Source organism: Bos indicus x Bos taurus, chromosome 9, assembly GCF_003369695.1.
Source record: "Bos indicus x Bos taurus breed Angus x Brahman F1 hybrid chromosome 9, Bos_hybrid_MaternalHap_v2.0, whole genome shotgun sequence".
Classification (NCBI taxonomy): domain Eukaryota; kingdom Metazoa; phylum Chordata; class Mammalia; order Artiodactyla; family Bovidae; genus Bos; species Bos indicus x Bos taurus.
In genome coordinates this window covers 7,977,962-8,002,978 of record NC_040084.1, presented here as the reverse complement: position 1 = coordinate 8,002,978, position 25,017 = coordinate 7,977,962, and the positions used below count along the sequence as shown (strand labels likewise).

Below are 25,017 nucleotides of genomic sequence, written 5' to 3'. Positions count from 1 at the left end.
CTCTATCTAGGTGAATGATCACAGCATCATGGTTATCTGGGTCATAAAGATATTTTTTGTATAGTTCTTCTGTGTAGTCTTGCCATCTCTTCTTAATATCTTCTGCTTCTGTTAGGTCCATACCATTTCTATCCTTTATTGTGCTCATCTTTGCATAAAATGTTCCCTTGGTGTCTCTAATTTTCTTGAGGAGATCTCTGGTCTTTCCCATTCTATTGTTTTCCTGTATTTCTTTGCATTGATCACTGAGGAAGGCTTTCTTATCTCTCCTTGCTATTCCTTGGAACTCTGCATTCAAATGGGTATATCTTTCCTTTTCTCCTTTGCCTTTAGCTTCTCCTTTTCTCAGCTATTTGTAAGGCCTCCTCAGACAACCACTTTGCCTTTTCGCATTTCTTTTTCTTAGGGATGTTGTTGATAACTGCCTCCTATACAATGTCACAAACCTCCATCCATAGTTCTTCAGGCACTCTGTCTATCAGATCTAATCCCTTGAATCTATTTCTCACTTCCATTGTATAATCATAAGGATTTTGATTTAGGTCATACCTGAGTGGTCTAGTGGTTTTCCCTATTTTCTTCATCCCACTTTCTCATCATAAGAAAAAAAAGTTTGCAACTATATAATGGTGACAGATGGCTTCCCAGATGGCTTGGAGATAAAGAATATATTTCTAAGCAGGAGACATGGGTTCGATTCCTGGGCATGGAAGATCCCCTGGAGAAAGAAATTGCAACCCACTCCAGTATTCTTGCTTGGGAAATTCCATGGACAGAGGAGCCTGGTGGGCTACCTTCTATGGGGTCACAAAAGAGTCACACATTACTTAGTGACTAAAAAACAAAACAACATTGCTGACAGATAGTAACTAGAGTTTTGATGATGGTCACTTAGCAGTGTAAACAAATATGGTATCATTACGTTTCATACCTGATACTACCATAACGTCAAATACTTCTTAATAAAAATTTAAGGTAATCTGATTACTACACCAAAATTTAAAAAATGAATTCTAATTTCAACTGTGCTACTGCAGTCTTGAAAGCATCATTTAGATCAATGCTTTTCTGATTAAAAAAATGAGCCATATCTCTTCATTATTAACTATGCTTGGTGTCTTATACTCAAAATTAACATAACTGCATCGATAAAACTATTGTGTATGTGAACATTATCAAAATAGAAGAACAGATGTGAAAAAACAAACAAAAATTTGTCTTAACCTTCATTGTTTCAAATTCACCCAGAAAAACAATTTAATGATGAAGCAGTCTGTTAAAAAGTATGACAGGATGGAATTTCTGTCACAGAGGAAAGATTTTTGATCATTCTTCAGATACATCAAGGAAATATGAACTGCACTGATCTCTGGAGATAAGATGATTTGAAAGGCAGCTAAACACACCTCTCACTGAATAGTTTTCTTCAAGGACAACTACAAAGTTGAGGTTTGTAAAACCAAGACATGTTCTTTGTGATGGATAAGAGTCAGCAGATGTTAGAGAAAGTAAAATGTGATTGATTTGTAAACTCAGTGCTGACCTCAAGCACCAATAGTTCCATAAATTAAACTTAACACCTTAGAAAAACTGAGAAAACAAACCAAGAGAAACAAAAAATAAGGGAATGCCATGTTTTCTATAATATTCCTGTAAGTCCCAAAGATCTTTTGGAATAACCAATGCATTCTCCTACTTGGATCAATATAGAAACATATTCTATCCACTAAAAAGATAATGAAACTAAACAAAAGTTGGTTATTATTCATGGAGATATGCAAATGCCTATAATCATGTGTGTAAGATGGCATGCTTTTCTTGAGTAGAAAACAATTAGTTTTTTTTTGGTAGACTTTTATATTCCCCTTGGCTATACAACATACTAAACAGTGACTTAGAATATACTATGAACATCTTCTCTGGCTACTGGTAAAGAGGAAATCTTGCAGAAATTTTACTACAGTGGATTTCTTCATGTGGTTTTAAAAAGCAAAAAAAAAAAAAAAAAAAAAAATCACATCAATGAGAGCATCCAACTCATGTTATTACCAGGACAAGTTGAGACTCTCTTTATGTACTAAGGTTCCTAGGAAAAGAGGATCCTAGAATATCTGACTCTAAAGAAAAAAAACAAACAAACATGATTCATACCACTGAAAAGAAAAAAGGAAAGAAAAAACATGATTCATATCATTGATTTTTCACCCACTATTTTAACCTGCATCACTCTCCTAAGAATTAGCACATTTCCAATAGGTTTGTTTTTTACCTAGAAATCTAAGAACATCCCTCTTCTAAACTCTCCAATAACTACAAATAGGAGACAAGCAACATCATAAAACCCTGAATACACATCCAATTAAGCGGGGAGAACACTGGGAAAATTCTTAGAATACATAGAATGTGGTGTGTTAACTGACAGCATACACGTGGTACTACTTTTTGAGATTGATTGACATTAATTTCTCCTCCATGCAAAACAAAGAAAAAGAAGATTGTATAATCTGGCTACTACACTGAAAAAAATGCACACAAGTACTTAAAGTATGGGAGTCTAATTAAGCCTTAATCATGGATTTTTCTGCTCTTTGAGACCTTAAAATCTCATAGCATTACCAATGAGATTAAGATGATTTTGACCAGATATATTGCAAGTACTTGTACAAACAAAGCAATACATGAAAGAATGATTCATCCTTATTTATTGAAATTATTTTCTTTTGTCTTCCTGAATTCATAAAATATAGAAAAAGAAAATTAAATGTCACTCAACATTTTCATAAGAAAACACTTTGAAGGGCCATATAAATATTGCATTACTCTGATAATAGATTCAAGGTTATGCAAGTAATGTATTGGCTAAATGACCATAGAGATTGCTATTTTATTCTGCAATGCTAAGCAGAATCACTAGGGCAAAATGTTGAAATAGCATTTGAGCTACTATAATTTTAAAACAGTAGAGCTTTTTTCAAAACCTCATGGAATTCACATTGCAATGTGCCTTACACATGAGGTAATGCAGTCCTATCTTGGGATATAACCTGATGGCATCATCACACACACAAACACATTCATCATGCTGTCTTGCACCTTCAAAAAGGAGACTCTTCTCAATGAGTGTAACTCTATCCCACTAACTTATCATATTCCTGTGGACTAGAAGGCAGCTGAAATAACTTAACGTGCTTTGAATATTTAGTCCAAAGTAATGTAAGGAAACATCTGTCACTTACGTTTTTGAGTCATCCCATAACACACAATAGGGATTCAAAGTACCCTAAAAGTAAGAAGAAAAAGAATAAATTATCTTGAGTAGGTGTATTAAAAAACTGAAGTATTCCGTGAAATGCAAACGGAATGGCACATTTCTTGTCTCGCAGTAAGATACTTTAAAGATTCCACCTCTGTTTTGCATAAAAATTTGCATGTCCTTCCTCATAGTTTTAATGGCTCATTTAATGAAATTCTACTCAAGAAAACTTACATCTATTCCAAATATCATAACCCATATTTCATTTTTTAAAATTATAAATGAAAGTTTAATTTACAACACAGTCTATACTTTTATATTTATACTTTATTTTCATATACAACATGGTTTATACTTTTATGATTTCTATTTGATTTTTTTCTCTAAAATACTAACTTCTGGATTATTTCCTTTAAGAAATACTTGTAGTAGTTAAATCACAGTAAAACATTCTGTATTAGGCACCCTCCTTGCCATGTCCTATTCCGTTTCCAGGGGTGTAGCTTCTAAAAGACAAGAGCATTTCCAGAGAGTCTGTGGACTTGCAATATTTTCTTAACCAACAGAGCATAGTTCTATAGAACCACATCTAATAAAGCTATGGGGGAAACATGCTAAATTTTTATTTAGTTTAATAATTATGTACTGAGTAGCCATGATGACCTTCAGGATGACACAATGAGTTTTCCACATTGGATAATCCACCGGGCACACAGTTTTGAAGAGCTCTGATTGATGGAATGTTTTACTTTTGGTTTTTCTGTCACATTCATGGGGCCTTATCGTTCCCTTTGAAACTAGCCTAGTAATTCTTCTCTGTGATATCTTTAGCTATCCACAGATCCTCTTGTCTTTTCTATTAAACATACTCTGCTGCTTTCAAGTTCTCTCATTCTCCATGACACTCATCTTCTGGAGTGCTTACTTTACGGTGTGCCTAGGAAAACATCCACCTGAGCGGCATGCACAGAACAAAGCGGAACTTTGCCTCTCCAGTATAGGTGGCCTAATCCTAATAACCCACACCAACAGTGTATGGGATATTTTGGTAGTTTTCTCCTGAGCTTGACACATTGTATTCTCTCAGGAAAGATTTCTAAATCCTGATATTGACATCCCACACACTCACTACTTCTTCTAAACTTTGGGTCACTGCAGGATGAAGACGCATCACATCTATGGGCTCATCCAACAAGTCACTGATATCAAAATGATGAATAAGCCAAGACAGGTGAAAGTTCCAGTCCTGAAACAGACTACAGGCACCTTCCTGCAGGTGGACAAGCTCCTTCAGTGATTGCCAGCTATGAACTTGCCCTCAGTCTTGTTTTCAAATAGATAATTACTGGGGTAGATCTGGCAAAGCAATATCTTCAAAATCTAGGCAAGTTCTTTGGGAAACATTGCCTCTCTAAGTACTATTCACTATGTTCATTCTAGAATTATATTAGAAAAAGAAAAAAAAAAAACAAACTTTGGCTCATTATTCTAAAGTTGGTGAAATCTATCCCTTGGACTGCAAGGAATCCAACCAGTCCATCCTAAAGGAAATCAGTCCTGAATATTCCTTGAGAGGACTGATGCTGAAGCTGAAACTCCAATACTTTGGCCTCCTGATGTGAAGAACTGACTCAATGGAAAAGACCCTGATGCTGTGAAAGACTGAAGGTGGGAGGAGAAGGGGATGACAGAGGATGAGCTGGTTGGATGGCATCACCAACTCAATGGACATGAGTTTGAGTAACCTCTAGGAGTTGGTGATGGACAGGGAAGCCTGGCGTGCTGCAGTCCATGGGGTCGCAAAGAGTCGGACATGACTGAGTGACCAAACTGAACTGATCCCAATTTTATTAGCATTTTAATTGGGATTTGACTAACTCCCATATGTTAGCACTGTTACCATTCTTCAGAATCCCTCATAGACCAGATCTCTAAGATATCTTTCTTCTAATAAGACACTCATACCTATAAACCATGCTCTCAGAGCATAAAAACATTCCCTTCCTTGAAATGGGGTATAGTCTTATAGAGATTGATGAGGAACATGTGGAATGTTCATATAACAATAGAGACATGCTCAAAAGAAATATAGCTAGTCATAATTTATTTTTTAGGGGACAAATGATGGACAGAGCATCATGGCCTGTGTTACAGCAAGTTCCATGGAAGAAGTGGGTCCTTATCTAGTCACTACGTGAGGCAGAGATATGTAGATGTTCATGAAATGAAGAGGTGATGGCATCTCAAATTTGTTTCTTTCTCTGTCCTATGAGACCCTTTCTAGTTTTACCTGAAATTCTGACACAGCTTCTGACTTCCTAACAAGTCCTCAGCAGAAATACAATATTGTATCATAAAGTTATTTTATATATATCTAGAGTTCTATTCAAAAGAACTCAAGGCAATTTATAGAAAAATTATCCTTGGAATATGACAATGAAGGGCATGGGCGTGTGTACACTGGATATAGGCAATAAGCATAAAACCTTGAAATTACAGGTCCTCTGTATTGAGCTTGTTTCTTTAGGAATGGACAAGTGAGATTAAGGTCAATCTCTATATAAAACAGCACAGGATACTGATGATAGGATTAATATTTCATAATTATAATTCATAACAGGTTACAAGAAAGTTAGAAAAGAAATAGAATATAAGCTTAATTGTTTAGATATTTCTTTCTGTTTTACCCCTCTAAGAAAACTAATTTTCACTTAGGATGAAAGTATGAAGGTGAGAAATGCCTTTTCTACTCTTACCCATACCTCTGTCAAATCTTAGTTTCATCCCTACCTTCCTCACTCTAACTGCTTAGAGCTCATGCTTTTCTCTCTCTCTGTCCTTTCGAAAATTTAGAAACAATCCACATGAGAAATATTATAGGTTCTGATATGCACCGCTCCGTCTTGCTTTTTACTGTACATTCTGGGACCTACACAAAAGACAGATACACCTCTGTGAATGTTCATTCCAGAACAGTCACCCTGTGGGGCCGTGGGCTGAGGTCAATTACATAAACATCTGAAGTTTACAGAAATATGCAGAACAAGCAGATTAGAGGATCTTAGTACCTCGACAGACCAGTAACTTAAGGAATAAGAATGTGAGATGGTTATAGCACCCCAATTTTTTTTAAATTTAAATTTATTTATTTTAATTGGAGGCTATTACTATGGAAGAAAAAGAGAATAAATATTGGAATGCATATTTGGTTATTAAAGTTATGAACATGAAGACCAAAAAAAAAAAAAAAAAGAATGTGAGATGGTAAACAAAGCAAAATCAATGATGAATGAATTCTATACATGGAAAAAAAAAACTGGCTACAAGAAACCACTTGTAGAATATTTGTTATAATTTTAAGATACTTTTCTCAAAGGCACTCTGCTGTAAGATCTGTTATGAGGAATTTATGGAAAATCAATAACAGGAAATGGTGAGCTTGACAGAACGGAGGAACATAATATAATGGCAGAAGCAAGGGGAAAACAGGCTGTGAACTAACTCACAGAAGGGGATTTAAGAAATTCATGAAACTAAAAAAACAAAGATTGTCTGGTAAATGAGCTAAATGGACTAGAAATTAATCTATAGAGCAGTCAATATAATTGATACTTAAAATATTAAGACTGAATATGTTTGAAAACTTTTTAGAAAGAATATGCTGTTCTTTAAAAATAAGTTTTTGGCCAAAAAAGTGTCTCCTGACTCCATTCAAAACTGTAAAGTTGAACAGTACAGTTGAGTTAAACATTACCACTCACCCAGTTTCAAGCATTTGAAAAGTGTACCAAGGGTCACATTTTCTAGTTACCATAGATGTTCTAAACATATCATTTGTACTATCTTTAATAGTCTTTGATATTTTATTTTACTTCTTTCCTCTGTCTCAACATCAAGCAAATCAATACAGAGCATCCTTGACTGATGATGAGCAGGTTACATTCTGATAAACCCATTGCAAGTTGAAAATACTGTTAAATTGACAACGTATTTCATACACCTAACCTGTCGAACATCATTGCTTAACCTGGTCTACCTTAAATGTGCTCACAACACATTAGCCAAAATTTGGGCAAAATCATCTCATGCAAAGCCTGCTGTACTGAAAGTAAAATCAAGATGGTTTTATGGGTACAGAATGGCTGTATCACAATTGCCCACCCTCACGATTGTGTGGCTGGTTGGGAGCTGTGGACCACTGCCCAGCATCACAAGGGAGTAACTGCATTTCTCTAGCCCAGAAAAAGATTGAAATTCAAAATCCTAAGTGTGGTTCCTACTGAATGTGTATCACATCCCACCATCAAAAGGTGAAAAATCATGAATGAGGGGCTATCTGTATATCTATTTAACAGTATAATACATCACTGGCTTTGTCTATGTGTTTCCATACATGGTCCTCTTTTCCTTTGGTCTTACATAACTTCCCTAGTTTCTTGTTTGTAAAAAGGGGAATTTAGACATCTTTTCTAGCACTACCCCGTAGAATTACCCTAGAATGACATTTATTAATGACTTCCTTTTCTTTTTGAAAACTCTCATCCAAGTCGTTTTTTTTCACCTACGTAATATTTTCAGTACATCTCACAATGGTAAATCACTCTCACAAAAATAAGTCAGGAGAGAGCTAAGATGATGAACAAGTTCATCGACTCATGCAAAAAACGCTTAGCAAATATCTGTTACATTCCAGATAACTTGGAGGCACTGGGGACACAGCATTGAACAAAACAAAGCCTTTGCCTCACAGACTTAGCTATAATGAAGGGGGCAGGGAGAGAGACAAAGAAAAACCCAAGGAAATACATAATATGCTAGGGGGCAATACGTGCTGTGTTGAAAAGTAGATTACACTGAGTAGGAAAGACTGGGAAGTGAATGGATTGCAATTTTGTATATTGAGAAGGCTTAACCAATAAGGCTTGCCAACAAAGGTCCATCTAGTCAAGGCTATGGTTTTTCCAGTAGTCATGTATGGATGTGAGAATTGGACTATAAAGAAAGCTGAGAGCCAAAGAATTGATGCTTTTGAACTGTGGTGTTGGAGAAGACTCTTGGGAGTCCCTTGAACTGCAAGGAGACCCAACCAGTCCATCCTAAAGGAAATCAGTCCTGAATATTCATTGGAAGGACTAATGTTGAAGCTGAAACTCCAATACTTTGGCCACCTGATGCGAAGAGTTGACTCATTTGAAAAGACCCTGATGCTGGGAAAGAATGAAGGCAGGAGGAGAAGGGGACAACAGAGGATGAGATGGTTGGATGGCATCACTGACTCAATGGACGAGTTTTGAGTAAGCTCGGGGAGTTGGTGATGGACAGGGAGGCCTGGCGTGCTGCAGTCCATGGGGTTCCAAAGAGTCAGACATGACTGAGCGACTGAACTGAACTGAACTGAACCAATAAGATGATATTTGAATAAATACCTGAAGGAGCTTGTTTACAGAAAAGATAATAGTCATAATAAACATGAATTTTGACCAAGTTACTTCAAGTTTTCCTTGGAGTTTTTAAGTTCTGAATAAATTCAATTCACATGAAATCTTAATTATGTTCTTGTTACCTTAATGTTTTCAAGGTGTTTTCTCTGGACTTACTCTAGAATCACCTGGGATGCTGATTAAAATGGTAGGTTCTTTGGCTTCAGGAACTTTGAGATTGGGGCTTAACCTAGGAGGAGGCATTCTTACAACTACTTCTTCCACTCCTCATAATTTTTAATCCACATTACATTTGTAGAATCATGGACACAAAAGAGGGGCTTCCCAGCTGGCTCAAGTGGTAAAGAATCTGCCTGCCAATGCAGTAGCCACAGGAGATACAGGTTCAGTTCGATTCCTGGGTCAGGAAGAGCCCCTGGAAAGGAAAAAGCAACCCACTCCAGTATCCTTGCTGGGATAATCTCATGGACAGAGCAGCCTGATGGGCTACAGTCCACTGGGGGCTGCAAAAGAGCCGGACATGACTGAAGTGACGACTGAGCATGCATGCATGCACGCACACACACACACCAGAAATAACATGGCTACTTCACTCTGCTTTTCTTTGAAGTGTTGAAATGTTTAGATCTCATATTTCACAGTAAATTCCTAATCTGGAAACCTTTTAACTTTCCTGTACCTTTCATAGCCCTCTTGAAACAAAAATGTCCTCTCATCTGTAGAGGAAAAGCAAGCTTGTAGACAACGCTTCTAAGGACGTGGAGAAGGGCAGTGACCTTCTTGTCACTGTTCCAACATTTCCAGGGCCCTGGGTCATATGTTCCAGGGCAAGTTCTTCTGTCGCATCTTCCCATGATTGAGCGCGTTGAGTTCTTGTATATATGGAGAGGAGATAGACTGTTCAACTGACATTACAAAGCCTCTATTTCTGAAATTTTATATGTAAAGGCATTACATTAAAAAGACCTGGATTTTGCTAAGCTTATCCTGCACTTCCATCCCACTTTTAATTGTAATTGTTAAATAACTGCACAAACAAAGTTTGGGAATTCCTAAGAACATTCCCAAAACACCTGATCTGACCCACCAAAGACTAGTTTATATCTTGCCTATAATTCAAATACTTCTTGAGAAGAGCGACATCTTAAAATGCTCAGGAATGCGTTCTAAGGGAAGCAGAATTCTAGTAGAGGTAAATCTTTCCACACTCATATCTCTGACAGGTCACTAAAACGGATCAGTGAGCGGAAGCCCTTTCTGGAGCCCTTTCTGTATATCTTTTAACAAGTAAACATCTTTATAATCCCTGAAAGTATAATACACCACCTAAGGGGATGATGCCATTGAAAATAATATGCAGCTTAATAACAGGAAATCGTTTGTTGCATGTTCTCCACACTTCTTAAGGTTTTCAAGAATATTTTAGTATTTTTAAATGATACTTAAAAACATCTATATCTGGGTCTAACTCTCCTTTTTTGATAGGGTGGCTGAGATACACCTGGAGCCCAAAGAACTTCACTGAGAATGCAGCACTGTGTTATTGCTTAAAAGGACATGGAGACATAGAATTTTTCCATTTATTTGCATGAGTTTTATAGAAAGCAAAGCATTGAGAATATTAGCTAAATCAAGAAGAAGGAAAAGAGCTGTCTTTAGGTAAAGCAGAATGGTATATAGGGCAGTGAAGTGAGAAATGCAGAATATGGTTCTATCAGGACAAGTCATGTCCTCCAGAAGCTGGCAGCTGTTCAGTTAGTACATGGGGAGGGCATGCTTCTGCTATCTAGGTACTCAGGAATCCACACTACCCAGATGACACTGATTTTGTGGATGTGATAACAGCTTGCTTCTCTGATTCCTTAGCTATATCACCAATCACAGAATGTACATTATTTCCTGACACATTTTTTTTATTGAAATAGAGGAAGTAGTAAAAGTAGAACCAGTATCAGAAATTATTTACATGTATATCTTTCAAAGAAAACCACTGTCTCCACATCTATGTGTTAGTCTTCTTCATATGTGACTGCGAACTAGATTCCGTATAGATATAGTATACAGCTTTTCCTTCTTCCTTTAAATCCAAAACGATGTAACAATGTGTCCCAGTAATATTTTCATGGGGTCCTGGCAGAGACAAGAGCTGGATGGACTGTTTTGGACAGTTTCAGTGTATCAGCTGCCAGCAGAGAAATTTCTTCAGCTGCTTTAAGAGCACAATACATCTACAAATGTCAGAGTTGCTCCTGACATCCTCCAATTTTCCCTAACATCCCACTACCAGCTTACAGTGGCCATTCTCATTGTCTGGCATGATAATCAGCAAGCCGAAATGTAATCTGTAGTTGCTGACTGACTTTCACTGAGAAATATATGATTATTATTGTAGTTTATCTGTTAAGGTACACACATATATTATTTTCATAATAAAAACTTGATTTTGCAATGTTCCAATGCAAATACAGGTTATTAGTTTTCTACTGCTGCTACTACAAATTAACACTCTTAGCAGCATAGAACAACACAAATTTATTATCTCACAGTTTTTCTGTGTCAGGAGTCTTTGTGAACTTAGCTGGATTTCTGCTCAAGAGATTCACAAGGCTGGAATGCTAACAGGATTGGAGTCCTTTCTGGATATGAGGATGAATCTGCATCTAGGTTCATCCAAGTCTCAGCATAATTGAGCTCCTGTAGTTGTAGGACTGAGGTCCGTGCTTTCTTCTTTGTTGACAACCAGGGGTTGTTTTTAGCTTTTAGAGTCTGCCCATATTCCTTGGCTTTCGGTCCTACTCCTTCATCTTCAAAGTCAGCGATGGCAGGTTGAGTCCTTATTACCTTGCATCTCTCTGACCATAGCTGGGAAAGGCTTTCCAGTTTTAATGGTTAATGTGAATTAGACCGACTCACATAATTTGGGATATTTGCCCCATCTCAGTGTTCTTACCCTTAATCACATCTGCAAATTCCCTTCTGACCTATAATATATTCAACTTATGAGGGCTAGGATGTGGGCATCCTGGTGGGGGCACACTCTCTTTACCATACAGGGGGTGATAATATATGCAGTCCAGGGACTGAATCTGGCTTGCTACCTACTTTGGTAAATCATATATTGTTGTAACAGAACCACATCCATTTTTACATACTGTCTACGATTGCTGTCACACTACAACAGCATAACTGAGTAGATACGACAAGGACCATTATAACTCATACGCCCCAAATGCCTGACTCAACTGAAACTGCTCCAACAATAGCATAATTAGTCTAAAACTTTTTGAAGAATAACAATGTTGTATTATGAATAAAAATAAACTGAATTTGAGATGTAAGTGGGAAGCATGCTTACTCAAGTTTAGGAATTTAGGATATAACCAAAAAAACTGTAGCTAGAGAATAATTTCTATCTCAATTTTAGCCGCTGGCAGAACCATCAATCTGCTTGTCTAGTTAGCATTTCAAGACTCTCCCATTAAAACTACCAAGAGTTTTGAGCAGGCAAAACATCAGAAATCTCTTCCAACTGGACACAAGCTAGGGTAGAAAGTAACTTAAAAAGTAAAGGGATACAAATATCCTTCTGTGGAAATTACAATCGCATAGACTGAACTTATTCTTTAAGCTTTGCCAAGTGATTTTTAATTCCTTGGATTGTTATTGGCCTGTGCTATTCATGAAAATATCCACTAACGAACGTGGGGATTTCTCTTTATTGTTTCTCATGCTTCTTAATAGAAAAAGCATATTCATTAGTTTTCCATTGTGTTTTCCACTATGATTTACAAAGCCATGACTCATGACTAATTTTAGTTTATAAACATAAAACAAACTCCTTAATTTGTTAGGTAGATCCTATTAGTATTCAAGCAATATGGCAAAGAGAATAAAACCTACAAGCCTGATTCCCATGAGATCATTTGTAAATATGATCAATTTGAGAACTACAAATAAACCCAGTAGATTTTTCTTAATACTGAAAGATAGCAGGTTCACCCTACCTAGACTATGAAAGCTGTTACTCAGGGAAAGAAAGAAAAGGAAAGAGAAAAACTGACTGCAGAGACTGCAGGCTAGTGTGGGCCAATCTACCCATCTACAGAAATGGAACTCTATTAAGACATTTTGTTTGGAAAAAGGGGACTACAGGCTCGCAAAGCTGATAGAGCACAAGATAACTAAAGTTCTTCAAACTCATCTTTAAAGATAAGGATGTTATATATCTTGGACAGTCAGCAGGCCCAGATCAGTCAGGACCAAGGAATCCTATTGGTGGGTGTATGTGTGTGTGTGTGTGTGTTTCCTTATGTGTGTACTTACAGACCCGCTCAACTCCCCTTATTTAGGTCCCAATAATTACTTTCAATAAATGTATTAACTTTCCTTGCACATTATGGAGTCTAATAATACTTAAGTAATATAACATGGAAAACAAAATTACTTTTCTCAGAAAAGCAAATTTGGTATTTCTAATAATGAAGCAATTTCTGCGTTCAAGCACTAAAGACCACAAAACTGGACTCTGCAAATTATAATAATAAAGTCATGAGCCTAGAAAACTGAACTAAAAATAGTATCTTACTCTTTAATGACTTATGAGCTGGTTAAAACTGCAAATGGCTTTGCTGAATACAGTATGCAATTTCAAGATTCTATGTTCTTTTACCTAGTCCTACCAGTTCCCAAGGGTCTCATTATACACAACATGCTTTAAATGCTATTTGTTAAAAAGCCTGTTTTTAAAAAAAACAACAACAAAAAAAAAAAAACATTTTTTTTTTTTTAAACAAACACTAACAGGCTTTTCCCTAGACTCATTAGAACTATTAATTTTCATTCTTCCTTTTTCTGCACATGGTATATGGAACAGATACAATTTGTTAGTCATTATTCTCTTCTGAGCTTAGTAAAGTGCAGCAGATACATTTGCTATAAGAAAACAGGTGAAAGTAGACAGTGTTGATATTAGCAAGATGTCATATTTGAAACAGGTCAACTTTGAAGGCAACACCAGTGATAATGTATCTGTGTCAATATAGTTATAATGAAATTTGTGTTTGCTGTAATCCACTTTAACTTCATGTTTGAGATACATCTTTTCTTCACATTTTAGTGAAGAATACTTTATGCTAGCGTAGGCTCTTCTGACTACCTCTTCAATGAAAATATAACAAAGTCAGAAGATACTTTATAAGACATTCAATAAACCAGTCATATATTCCTTCCCTCAGGGAACAATAAAGTCTTTGAGACAGTCTCATCTGCACGGTGAGTATAAATACAACAGGCACGGAGACTTCAAGCAGCAGAGCGTGAAGAGGTGTGTGAGGGAGGGATTTATAAAGTGAAGGAAAGACAAGCGATGAAGCAGCAAGAGCACCTCCACTGTGTGGCCTGGAGTCAGGTGGCCTTCAAGGACACACATAGGTGGGTGCTGCTCTGACCCAGGAATGCCCCGAGGCATTTCTTCTCCAGAGTAAACTTCTCTTCTCCCTCAGCCCTTCTGTGTAACAGATTTGTCTATATTATCTCAGATCCAGGCCTTTGGCGGTGGGATAGTATTGTTTTGGGAATCTGGTCAACTCAGTCAAAACACTGAAAGAACCAATTTGCAGTCACTTGGTAATCAGCTCATCCTGCTTATACTCTGACTCAGTGCCACTCCAGAATCTAGCTAGGGCTTCATAAAACGTATTGACCATATACTCTAGTTTCCATACATAGAAAATAACTTTTTAGATGTGCTGTATCTCTTTGAAATTGAATTGACAAAATATGCTGCCAGAAAAGTGTGACTGAAAAAAGTTTACATATGTTCATTTCAAACAGTTCTATTCAATTGAAATAATGAGACTGTTTTATCAACACTATTTTACAGTTAATCTTTCTTCAATTTATGAGAAAAATACCATTTAATTAACATGTTCTTTGAATTCTCAATAGTGATTTAACCTTTATTTTGGAAAGTTTTGTGAATGCTCATTTAGAGAAGTGTTTTCTCCCTAAGAAAAAGGGAGCAATGTAGGCAATTAATATCTCTTAATATTCTTCACCGATGCTTATAACTCAATAGACATTACCATGATAAAAATATATACACAAACAAATATGTAAACAAATATTTTATAATACATGTGGAACAAGCAAAGGAACAATTTCCTTATTCAAAAGTAATGTTGAAAGTATCTCTTAGTTTTCAGTTCAGTAGTGGTATTAGAGCCATTATAAGTTATGAAGAAGTACATATAATAGAAATAAGACACATTGTCAAAGTTAGAACCAGTATGGACACATTTTGGCAAAAGTGCGAAAAGACCTGATAGTTAAAATATTAATCATAATGTTTAAAAATCAGTGCTGAGAGATGTGAGGTTTACATTAAACAATCTAAGAAGCCAGAACAGCTTTTTAAAAACTGGTTTATAGGAAAGATGATTGTCATTTTTTAATAAAATGTATCTGAGTTCTTTAATATCAGAAATTATAAAATACTAGGAAAAGTACAGGTTTTATAACTAAAGGATGTGGGAATAAATTCCATTATGTCATTCACTTTGGGAAAATGACAATCACTCTGTGCTTTCATTAACCGTACTTAAAAGCCAAGTTCATAGAAAATTTGCAAGGAGTAATAAAAAAAAAAGAACTATGTATGTGCAACATAGGAGATTGTCTTACTTGAACACAAGTATTGTAAAAGCATAATTAAGAAAGCCTTAATAGGAATCACCTTCTTTGCCCCTTAAATCAATGAGTTAGGTATCTGAGGTGAATGTATAAAGGATAAGTATATGGTTTAAATTTCCGTCTATGGCCTAAACAAGGTCTGAAGAATTTCATTTGCATTTGGATGAATTCTTGTTACAAGGAGCCTCCTCTGATCCTGAGTGTAGAACATTAAAAAGCCACTCCACCCACTCTCCAACCCTGGGGTACCCTGCAGGACAGCACTCCCCTTTGTATTATGTCTGTAGCTTCTGCTGCTGCATGCATCTTACATCGTAGTCTTTCTCACCAGGTGGCGAGACTGGTTCTCATCTTGACATCCCCCATTGCCTAGCTTAGAGCCCAATAAAGATGTAGGCACTGACAAACTATTAAGTACTATATTGGAGAAACTGAGAGTTCTATTATGAACAAAAACATAGGATAATATGTCATGTTGTTTCTATATAACACATATCTTCATAAGAGAGAAATTCATTTGCAACTCTGAAGAGTTTAGAAAATGTGTTCTGGTCTTATTAGTCCACAGAATGACTATTAACCTCTTTAAAAGGTCAATTCTATAAGAAACTCAAAGCTAAATGAATGATACTTACATTAGCCAAATGAGCTAGCTCTATCTCCAGGAATGAATCCGTTGTTTTGGGTTCAGGCCTTATGGTGACCACGATGATTTTGGAATTGACGACAGTATAATTTCTGAAACAGAATAATTATGATTAAAAGGAGAAAGGATTGAAAAGGAATATTAATTCATATGCTCAGTACATGTTGTGATGACACTTTTAATAAATGTATCTAGGCAAAGACATAGAAACTACACGAACAGATTTAAAACATGATCCTTGAAGCAGTATTCATGGAAAGATATAGTTGATTTCTTGTTATAAATATACCCTACCTGGAACTAGAAAGCTTTAGAGGGAAAAAGCTATTGCTGACTGTTATCATTTTAAATGCAGGAAAGATAGAAAAGCAATAGTACCGACAAGCTTTCGATTACTTAAATCTGATTCACCTGTGAGATAGATGCATTGTGAATTCAAACCTTCAGGCGATCTTTAAATGAATATAATCCATTTATCTCAAGGTGGACTTAACAGTTTTGCTATCCAGGAGACCAGATACTTTTCTTGCAAAGTGCTGTCTTTGCATTTTTTTAAACTTTTTCAAAATTCATTAAGATGAATGACTGGTAAGTAGTGTAGAATGAAAACAAGTAGAATTTAAATATCAATAAATGTTGTTAATTACTGACCATCATTTATTTCAATAAAAGATATTTTCAGGCCACTTCTTTATCTCAATATGCTAGATATAAGGAACACATTTGCATTTTGAAATATCTCACCAATATAGTTCACTCACAAAGAAGTTTTCAAAACAATTATATTTATAAGCTACAAAAAAATACCTATAAGTATAAACCTATAAAACCAAACCAGATGTTTCTTGCACATGTTTTTATCCAACAGGTATAAAGTGTTTTACACCTTCTATTATATAGAAATTTAAAGATTTTATTATATTTGAGCTATTTGAAGATGTATATATTCCTTCCTTCTTGATTTGAAATAAAGCACCTGCTCTTCCATAGATCATTTACTATTCTGGGGAACTCATAACAGGTATCAAGACAAACTCACTTAATTTTTCCATCTTTTTTTGTTGTTTAAGGCAATATTTATAGTTAATAAAATTCATCAGTTTTAAGTCAGTAGTCAAAAGCTTTCAGTAACTGTACCAGCAAATCCAGACAACCCTCCAGTTTCCTTAAGACTCTTTATACTTGATCCTTTCCCATCTCCATGGTTCCAGGAAACCACAGACAGGTTGTCATTATAATTATGCCTTTTGAGAATTTCATTTAAATAAAATCATACAGTACATACACATGTGTGTTTGATTTAATTCACATACCATAATGATTCTGAGATGCATCCATCCTGTTTCTCTTTATAGCTAAGTAGCATTTCATGACATGCAATTTCTGATCTACTCATCATTTCAATGAGCAACATTTAGGATGCTTCTGATTTTTAGCTTTTATGATTTTGAGTAGCTATTCCATATTTGCCTATTATGAATAACTGGTATGCATACATTCTGGATGACACATATTTTCACATTCTTGAGTATGATTAGAATTGCTTGCTCATGTGGTAAAAGCATGTTTAATTTTTTAAGTTACTGCCATATGGTTTTCTAAAATGTCTGTATCATCAAAGTCATATAATTCCAATATTGTAGAATCATGTTGAACCTCACATTCTTTGTGAAAATCATTTCTCTAATGAGATAATCTTTGCCACAAGATTTCACCAGAAAAAAAAACCCAAGTATACTACACTTGGAGGAATATTTAGTAGAATATTTAGTAGCAGAGAGACTATAAACAAATTCTGAGTGGGATAACATTTTAACCCATCTCTCATGTATTTAGCAATGTCAAATAAGAAAATTCTTAAACACTCAGGAAGTTTCATTGTATCCAGTCTAACAACAAATAGTAAAAAAAAAAAAAAAAAAATTGTTTTTAATATTCTTTAGAGGAGTGTGTTTGCAAACAAAGAAGGCTGGTTCACTGTTATTTATTTCATTTAATATTAATGAGCCAACTGAAGATAAGATATATTGAGAAGGATATAAAAGCAAGCTCTAAACGCCAAACTTCCTTTGCAAACTGACTTTTTCCTGTTTTTTCATGAGCAGAAGTGATCAGGGGACCAAATGAGAGTAGATGGAATTAATTGTGAGTTGATGCTAGGTGATTAATTATATTAGAAGATCTGACAGGATTCCCAGAAACAATATATACATATATATCTCATCATACATATTTGTGTGTGTGTCTGTGTGTGCATGTGTGTGTGTGTATAAAACACTTGGAGTTGGGGAAAATACTCGGGTATCACCACCAATAAGAACAAAAATAAAATAAAATATGGAGATTTCTCCCACAGGACAGTCCTAGGACACAGACACAAGTTTCCTTCTCAGGAATGAATATATTTCAGTTCAGGGAGTTTACCTGAAACAAAAATATTTACACATTACTCAAATTCAGTCTACTGCTTTATTCTGGTCTTGTTTATAATCCTGTATTCCTGCTATAAATAAAACCAAAAGATTATAAAATGTTAATTTTAACAACTGTTAAAATGATATTATACAGAAACTGTATTATTTTAGAACATGTATAAGTGAATAATTTATTGGAATATACAGATGTGAGGATTCCAAATAATGTCAAGATATTTATGAAGTTCTCTTTGTCTTTCGGCTTGTGGAGATTTTAGCCTCAGGAAACTGAGCTGTAGAGAACCAAGTGGCTTAGAGAAGCTAACTTCTGTAGGGTATTTAGTCTGTTGCTCAATCAGCCTGGTGGAGAAGGTTCCTAGAAGATTAATTCCACCTATGGTTTTTGGTAAGTATGTGTGTATGTGTTAGGGTTAACTTATATGCAGAGTACATCATGAGAAACGCTGGGCTGGATGAAGCACAAGCTGGACTCAAGATTGCCAGGAGAAATATCAATAATCTCAGATATGCAGATGACACTACCCTTATGTCAGAAAGTGAAGAAGAACTAAAAAGCCTCTTGATGAAAGTGAAAGAAGAGAGTGAAAAGTTGGATTAGACCTCAACATTCAGAAAACTAAGATCGTGGCATCTGGCCCCATCACTTCATAGCAAACAGATGGGGAAACAGTAGAAACAGTGGCTGACTTGACTTTCTTGGGCTCCAAAATCACTGCAGATGCTGACTGCAGTCATGAAATTAAAAACCGCTTGCTCCTTGGAAGGGAAGTTATGACCAACCTAGACAGCATATTAAAAAGCAGAGACATTACTTTGCCAACAAAGGTCTGTCTAGTCAAGGCTATGATTTTTCCAGTGGTCATGTATGGATGTGAGAGTTGGACTATAAAGAAAGCTGAGCACCGAAGAATTGATGCTTTTGAACTGTGGTGTTGAAGAAGACTCTTGTGAGTCCCTTGGACTGCAAGGAGATCCAACCAGTCCATCCTAAAGGAGATCAGTCCTGGGTGTTCATTGGAAGGACTGATGCTGAAGCTGAAACTCCAATACTTTGGCCACCTGATGTGAAGAGCTGACTCATTTGAAAAGACTCTGATGCTGGGAAAGATTGAGGGCAGGAGGAGAAGGGGACAACAGGGGCTGAGATCATTGGATGACATCACCAACTCAATGGACATGAGTTTGAGTAAACTCTGGGAGTTAGTGATGGACAGGGAGGCCTGGCGTGCTGCGGTTCATGGGGTCACAAAGAGTCGGACAGAACTGAGCGACTGAACTAAACTGTGTATGTGTAGCAGGGAGAGAAACTATGTGTTCATATGTATAATAACTTTATTTAGAATACATTTGGGAAGGGATATGCATTAATGTATTTATGCAGTTGGATGGTCTCATCACACTTATGTGAGCACCCCCTTCACTTTGCGTCATTAATATGTACTAGCTCTATCACAGCATCCACTGATACTATGCATGTCTCCTCCCATAAGATTTTAGTTCAAGGAGGACAATATTAGTATCCAGCATTTATGTATCCTGAGTACATTACGTTTGGCACATTTTAGTGATAACACATATTTGAATGACACTGATAATATACCAAAAAAATATTAAACTTTTGACCAAGTTTTAAAAAATAATGTCAGTATCACAGTATCCAAATATTTAGTGAAGGAAAAGCAAGCAAATACACATTATTCAATAGTTGCTTTTAAAAAATATGCAGTGTACAAAATTAATTTATTCCATCAACTTATTCTAGTTTGCATAAGTGAATAGCTGGCTCCTCGTGTGTCATGTCAGACTTTGTGATCTACTAATGCCTCCTGGCTGGGTTCACATTTGTATTCACTGCTGGAAAAGCAGATCTTACCGCTAAATGGATTTCATGACTAAAGTAATAAAGTTCTTTCTTGTCCTTGAGATTTGTGCTAGTCAGAACCTGAAACATTTTAAAATGTGTACAGTTCTTTATTCAAAGAAGGCTCAAGTTATTCTTCACATTATTAAAAAGGCTTAAAGTGCAGATGGTACATGAAACATATCTTAAAGAGAGTAAAAAGTGAGAACAAAATGCAGTGCAGCTCTTTACAAGAGACTCACTTTAGGTATAAGGTCATAGACAGGCTGAAGTTAAAGATGCAAAATGATACTCCTTAGAGATGGTAACCAACAGAGAGCAAGAATGGATATATTTCTATTCACAAAACAGACTTTAAGCAAAAACTATAAGAGACAAAACAGACTTTAAGCAAAAACTATAATAAGAGACAAAGAAGAACATTAGTTAATGATAAAAGGGTCAATTCACCAGGAGGATATATAACAATTATAATGTATGTACCTAAAAAGAAGTTCTCACACTATTGTAAAAGTTCTAGGGCCCACAACAGATTCCCCAACCTGGGGATCTGGCAAAGGGACTGAGAACCCCCAGGGAATTTGACTTTGGAGGCCAGTGGAATTTGATTATAGAACTCCCACAGGACTGGGGAAACAGACTCTTGGAGAGCACAAATAAAACCTGTGCACCAGGACCAAGGAGAAAGGAGCAGTGACCCCACAAGAGACTGAGCCAGACTTGCCTGTGAGCATCCAGGAGTCTCTGGTGGAGGCGTGGGCTGACAGTGGCCTGCCATAGGGTCAGGGGCCCTGAATACAACAGTCCTGGGGGTTGTGGGGAGTGCTGGCATAAATCCTTTTGAAGGAGGTCACCTATCATAGTTTGGTCTCAGGCCTAACTCCCGGGAGGGAACACAGCCCTGCCCATCAACAGAAAATTGGACTAAAAATTTACTGAGCATGACTCCCCCGCCCCCTCACAGATCACAGCAAGACCCAGATTACCCAATAGCCAGTCCCTCCCATCAGGAAGTTTCCACAAGCCTCTTATCCTTATCCTTCAGAGGGCAGACAGAATGAAAACCACAGTCACAGAAAAGTAACCAAACTGATCACATCGATCATGGCATTTCTAACTCAAAGCAACTATGAGCCATGCTATGTAGGGCCACCCAAAATGAACAGGTCATGGTGGAGAGTTCTGACAAAGCATGGTCCACTAGAGAATGGAATGCCAAACCACTTCAGTATTCTTCCCTTGAGAACCCCATGAACAGTATTGGTAGGTAGTTAGAATAGGAAAAAGGAATCCAAAATGGCGGTAGCTAAAAGACACAGGGAAAAGCATGTGAAAAGGGAACAAAAGAAAATCCATGAACTGGAATTAAAAACCCAGATGAAACAAACACAGCCCCTTCCTGGCTAACCCTAATTTGCATAGAGCAAGAGAAGGGGTAGGAAAAACAAACTTATAACAGAGGGAGCCAAGTCAGGTTGAGGCCTCTCCTTTGGGGTTGACCCGCCCTCAAGCCTTGGAGACGTACTATCCTTTGTTTGCCGAATAAAGCTCTGAGCCATAAAAAAGCTGTAACAGTAGTCCACCATTTCAAATCTTTGTTGCAGTGCAACAGAATCGAGGAAATTAAACCACTCACCCAACAATATGAAAAGGTAAAAGGATATGACACTGAAAGAGGAACTCCCCAGGTCAGTAGGTGCCTAATATGCTACTGGAGAAGAGTGGAGAAATAACACCAGAAAGAATGAAGAAACAGAGCCAAAGCAAAACAACACCCAGTTGTGGATGTGACTGGTGATGGAAGTAAAGTCTGATGCTGTAAAGAACAATATTGCATAGGAACGTGGAATGTTAGGTCCATGAATCAGGGTAAATTGGAAGTGGTCAAACAGGAGATGACAAATGTGAACATCGACATTTTAGGAATCAGTGAACTAAAATGGACCAGAATGGGTGAATTTAATTCAGATGAAAATTAAATCTACTACTGTGGGCAAGAAGCCCTTAGAAGAAATGGAGTGGCCCTTGTAGTCAACAAGAGTCTGAAATGCAGTATTTGGGTGCAGTCTCAAAAATGACAGAATAATCTCTGTTTCCAAGGCAAACCATTCAACATCACAGTGATACAAGGCTATGCCCAAACCAATAAAGTCAAAGAAGATGAAGTTCAATGGTTCTATGAAGACCTACAAGACCTTCTACAACTAACACCAAAAGAAGATGTCCTTTTCATCATAGGGGACTGGAATGCAAAAGTAGGAAAGTCAAGAGACACATGGAGTAACAGGTAACTTTGGTGTTGGGAGTATGAAACGAAGCAGGCCAAAGGCTAACAGAGTTTTGCCAAGAGAACGCACTGGTCATAGAAAACACCCTCTTCCAACAACACAAGAGAAAACTCTACACATGGACATCACCAGATGGTCAATACTGAAATCAGATTGATTATATTCTTTGCAGCTGAGGATGGAGAAGCTCTATACAGTCAGCAAAAATAAGACTGGGAGCTGACTGTGGCTCAGATCATGAACTCGTTATTACAAAATTCAGACTTCAATTGAAGAAAATAGGGAAAACAACTAGACCATTCAGGCATGACCTAAATCAAATCCCTTTCGATTATACAGTGAAAGTGACAAATAGATTCAAAGGATTAGATCTGACAGAACTATGGACAGATGTTCATAACACTGTACAAGAGGCTGTGATCAAAACCATTCCCAAGAAAAAGAAACGAAAAAAGGCAAAACGGTTGTTTGAGGAGGTCTTACAAAGTGCTGAGTAAAGAAGAAGGGCAAAAGGCAAAGGAGAAAAGGAAATACATACCCATTTGAATACAGAGTTTCACAGAACAGCAGGAGATGTAAGAAAGCCTTCCTCCGTAATCAATGCAAAGAAACAGAGAAAAACAATAGAATGGGAAAGACTAGAGATCCCTTCAAAGAGATTAGAGATACCAAGGGAACATTTCATGCAAAGATGGCACAATAAAGCACAGAAATGGTATGGACCTAACAGAAGCAGAAGATATTAAGAGGTAGCAAGAATACATAGAAGAACTATACAAAAGAGACCTTAATGATCCAGATTTCCATGATGGTGTAATCACACCTAGAGCCACACATACTGGAATGTGAATTAAGTGGGCCTTAGAAAGCATCACTACAAACAAAGCTAGTGGAGGTGATAGAATTACAGCTGAGCTATTTGAAATTCTAAAAGATGATGCTGTGAAAGTGCTGTACTCAATATGCCAGCAAATCTGGAAAACTCAGCAGTGGCCACAGAACTTGAAAAAGGCGGTTTTCATTCCAATTCCAAAGAAAGGCAATGCCAAAGAATGTTCAAACTCCTGCACAATTGCACTCATCTCACATGCTAGCAAAGAAATGCTCAAAATTCTCCAAGCCAGGCTTCAACAGTACGTGAACCAAGAACTTCCAGATGTTCAAGCTAGATTTACAAAAGGCAGAGGAACCAGAGATCAAATTGCCAACATCCATTGTATCAAAGAAAAAAAACAAGAGAATTCCAGAAAAATATCAACTTCTGTTCTACTGACTACGCCAAAGCCTTTGACTGTGTGGATCACAACAAACTGTGGAAAATTCTTAAACAGATGCGAACACCAGCCCACCTTACCCACCTCCTGAGAAATCTTTATGCAGGTCAAGAAGCAACAGTTAGAACCAGATATGGAACAATGGACTGGTTCAAAATTGCAAAAGGAGTATGTCAAGTCTGTATATTATCACCCTGCTTATTTAACTTATATGCAGAGTACATCATGAGCAATGTCAGGCTGGATGAATCACAAGCTAGAATCAAGATTTCCAGGAGAAATATCATAACCTCAGATATGCAGATGATACCACCCTTAAGGCAGAAAGTGAAGAGGAATTAATGAGCCTCTTGATGAAAGTGAAAGAGGAGGGTGAAAAAGTTGGCTCAAAACTCAACATTCAGAAAACTAGGATCATGGCATCTGGTCCCATCACTTCATGGAAAATAGATGGGGAAACAATGGAAACAATGACAGACTTTATTTTCTTTGGTTTCAAAATCAAGTTGATGGTGACTGCAGCTGTGAAATTAAAAGATGCTTGGTCCTTGGAAGAAAAGTTATGACAAACCTAGACAGCATATTAAAAAGCAGAGACATTATCTGGCCCACAAAAGTCCATACAGTCAAAGCTATGATTTTCCAGTAGTCATGTATGGATGTAAGAGCAGGACAATAAAAAAGGCTGAGGAAAGAACTGATGCCTTCCAACTATGGTGCTGGAGAAGACTCTTGAGAGTCCCTTGGAAAGCAGGAGATCAAACCAGTCCATCCTAAAGGAAATTAGTCCTAAATATTCATTGGAAGGACTGATGCTGAAACTGAAGCTCCAGTACTTTAGCCACCTGATGCAAAGAGTTGACTGATTAGAAAACACCCTGATGCTAGGAAAGATTGAGGGCAGCTGGAGAAGGATGACAGAGAAGAGATAGTTGTACAGCATCACCAACTCAATGGACATGAGTTTGAGCAAGTTCTGAGATGGTGAAGGAAAAGGAAGCCTGGTGTGCTGCAGTCCATGGGATTGCAGAGTAGGACATGACTGAGTGACCGTACAACAACAATAATTGAAAGAACAAAAACTACATGATCATCTCAACTGACGCAGAAAATTCAGTTGAAAATTTCA

At 36.9% G+C, this 25,017-nt stretch overlaps 1 protein-coding gene across 3 annotated transcripts in view; it reads right to left on the bottom strand.

Annotated features, from left to right (window-relative positions):
- The window catches only part of ADGRB3 (adhesion G protein-coupled receptor B3), a 918,859-nt gene that overhangs the window by 364,623 nt on the left and 529,219 nt on the right, over window positions 1-25,017 (bottom strand). For all 3 annotated transcript variants that reach the window (XM_027550854.1, XM_027550852.1, XM_027550853.1), the window contains 2 exons: window positions 16,020-16,122; window positions 3,237-3,280 (listed from right to left, as the gene is read on the bottom strand). In XM_027550854.1, coding sequence (XP_027406655.1) covers window positions 3,237-3,280; window positions 16,020-16,122 — 147 coding nt within the window. The remainder of the gene's footprint in view (window positions 1-3,236; window positions 3,281-16,019; window positions 16,123-25,017) is intronic.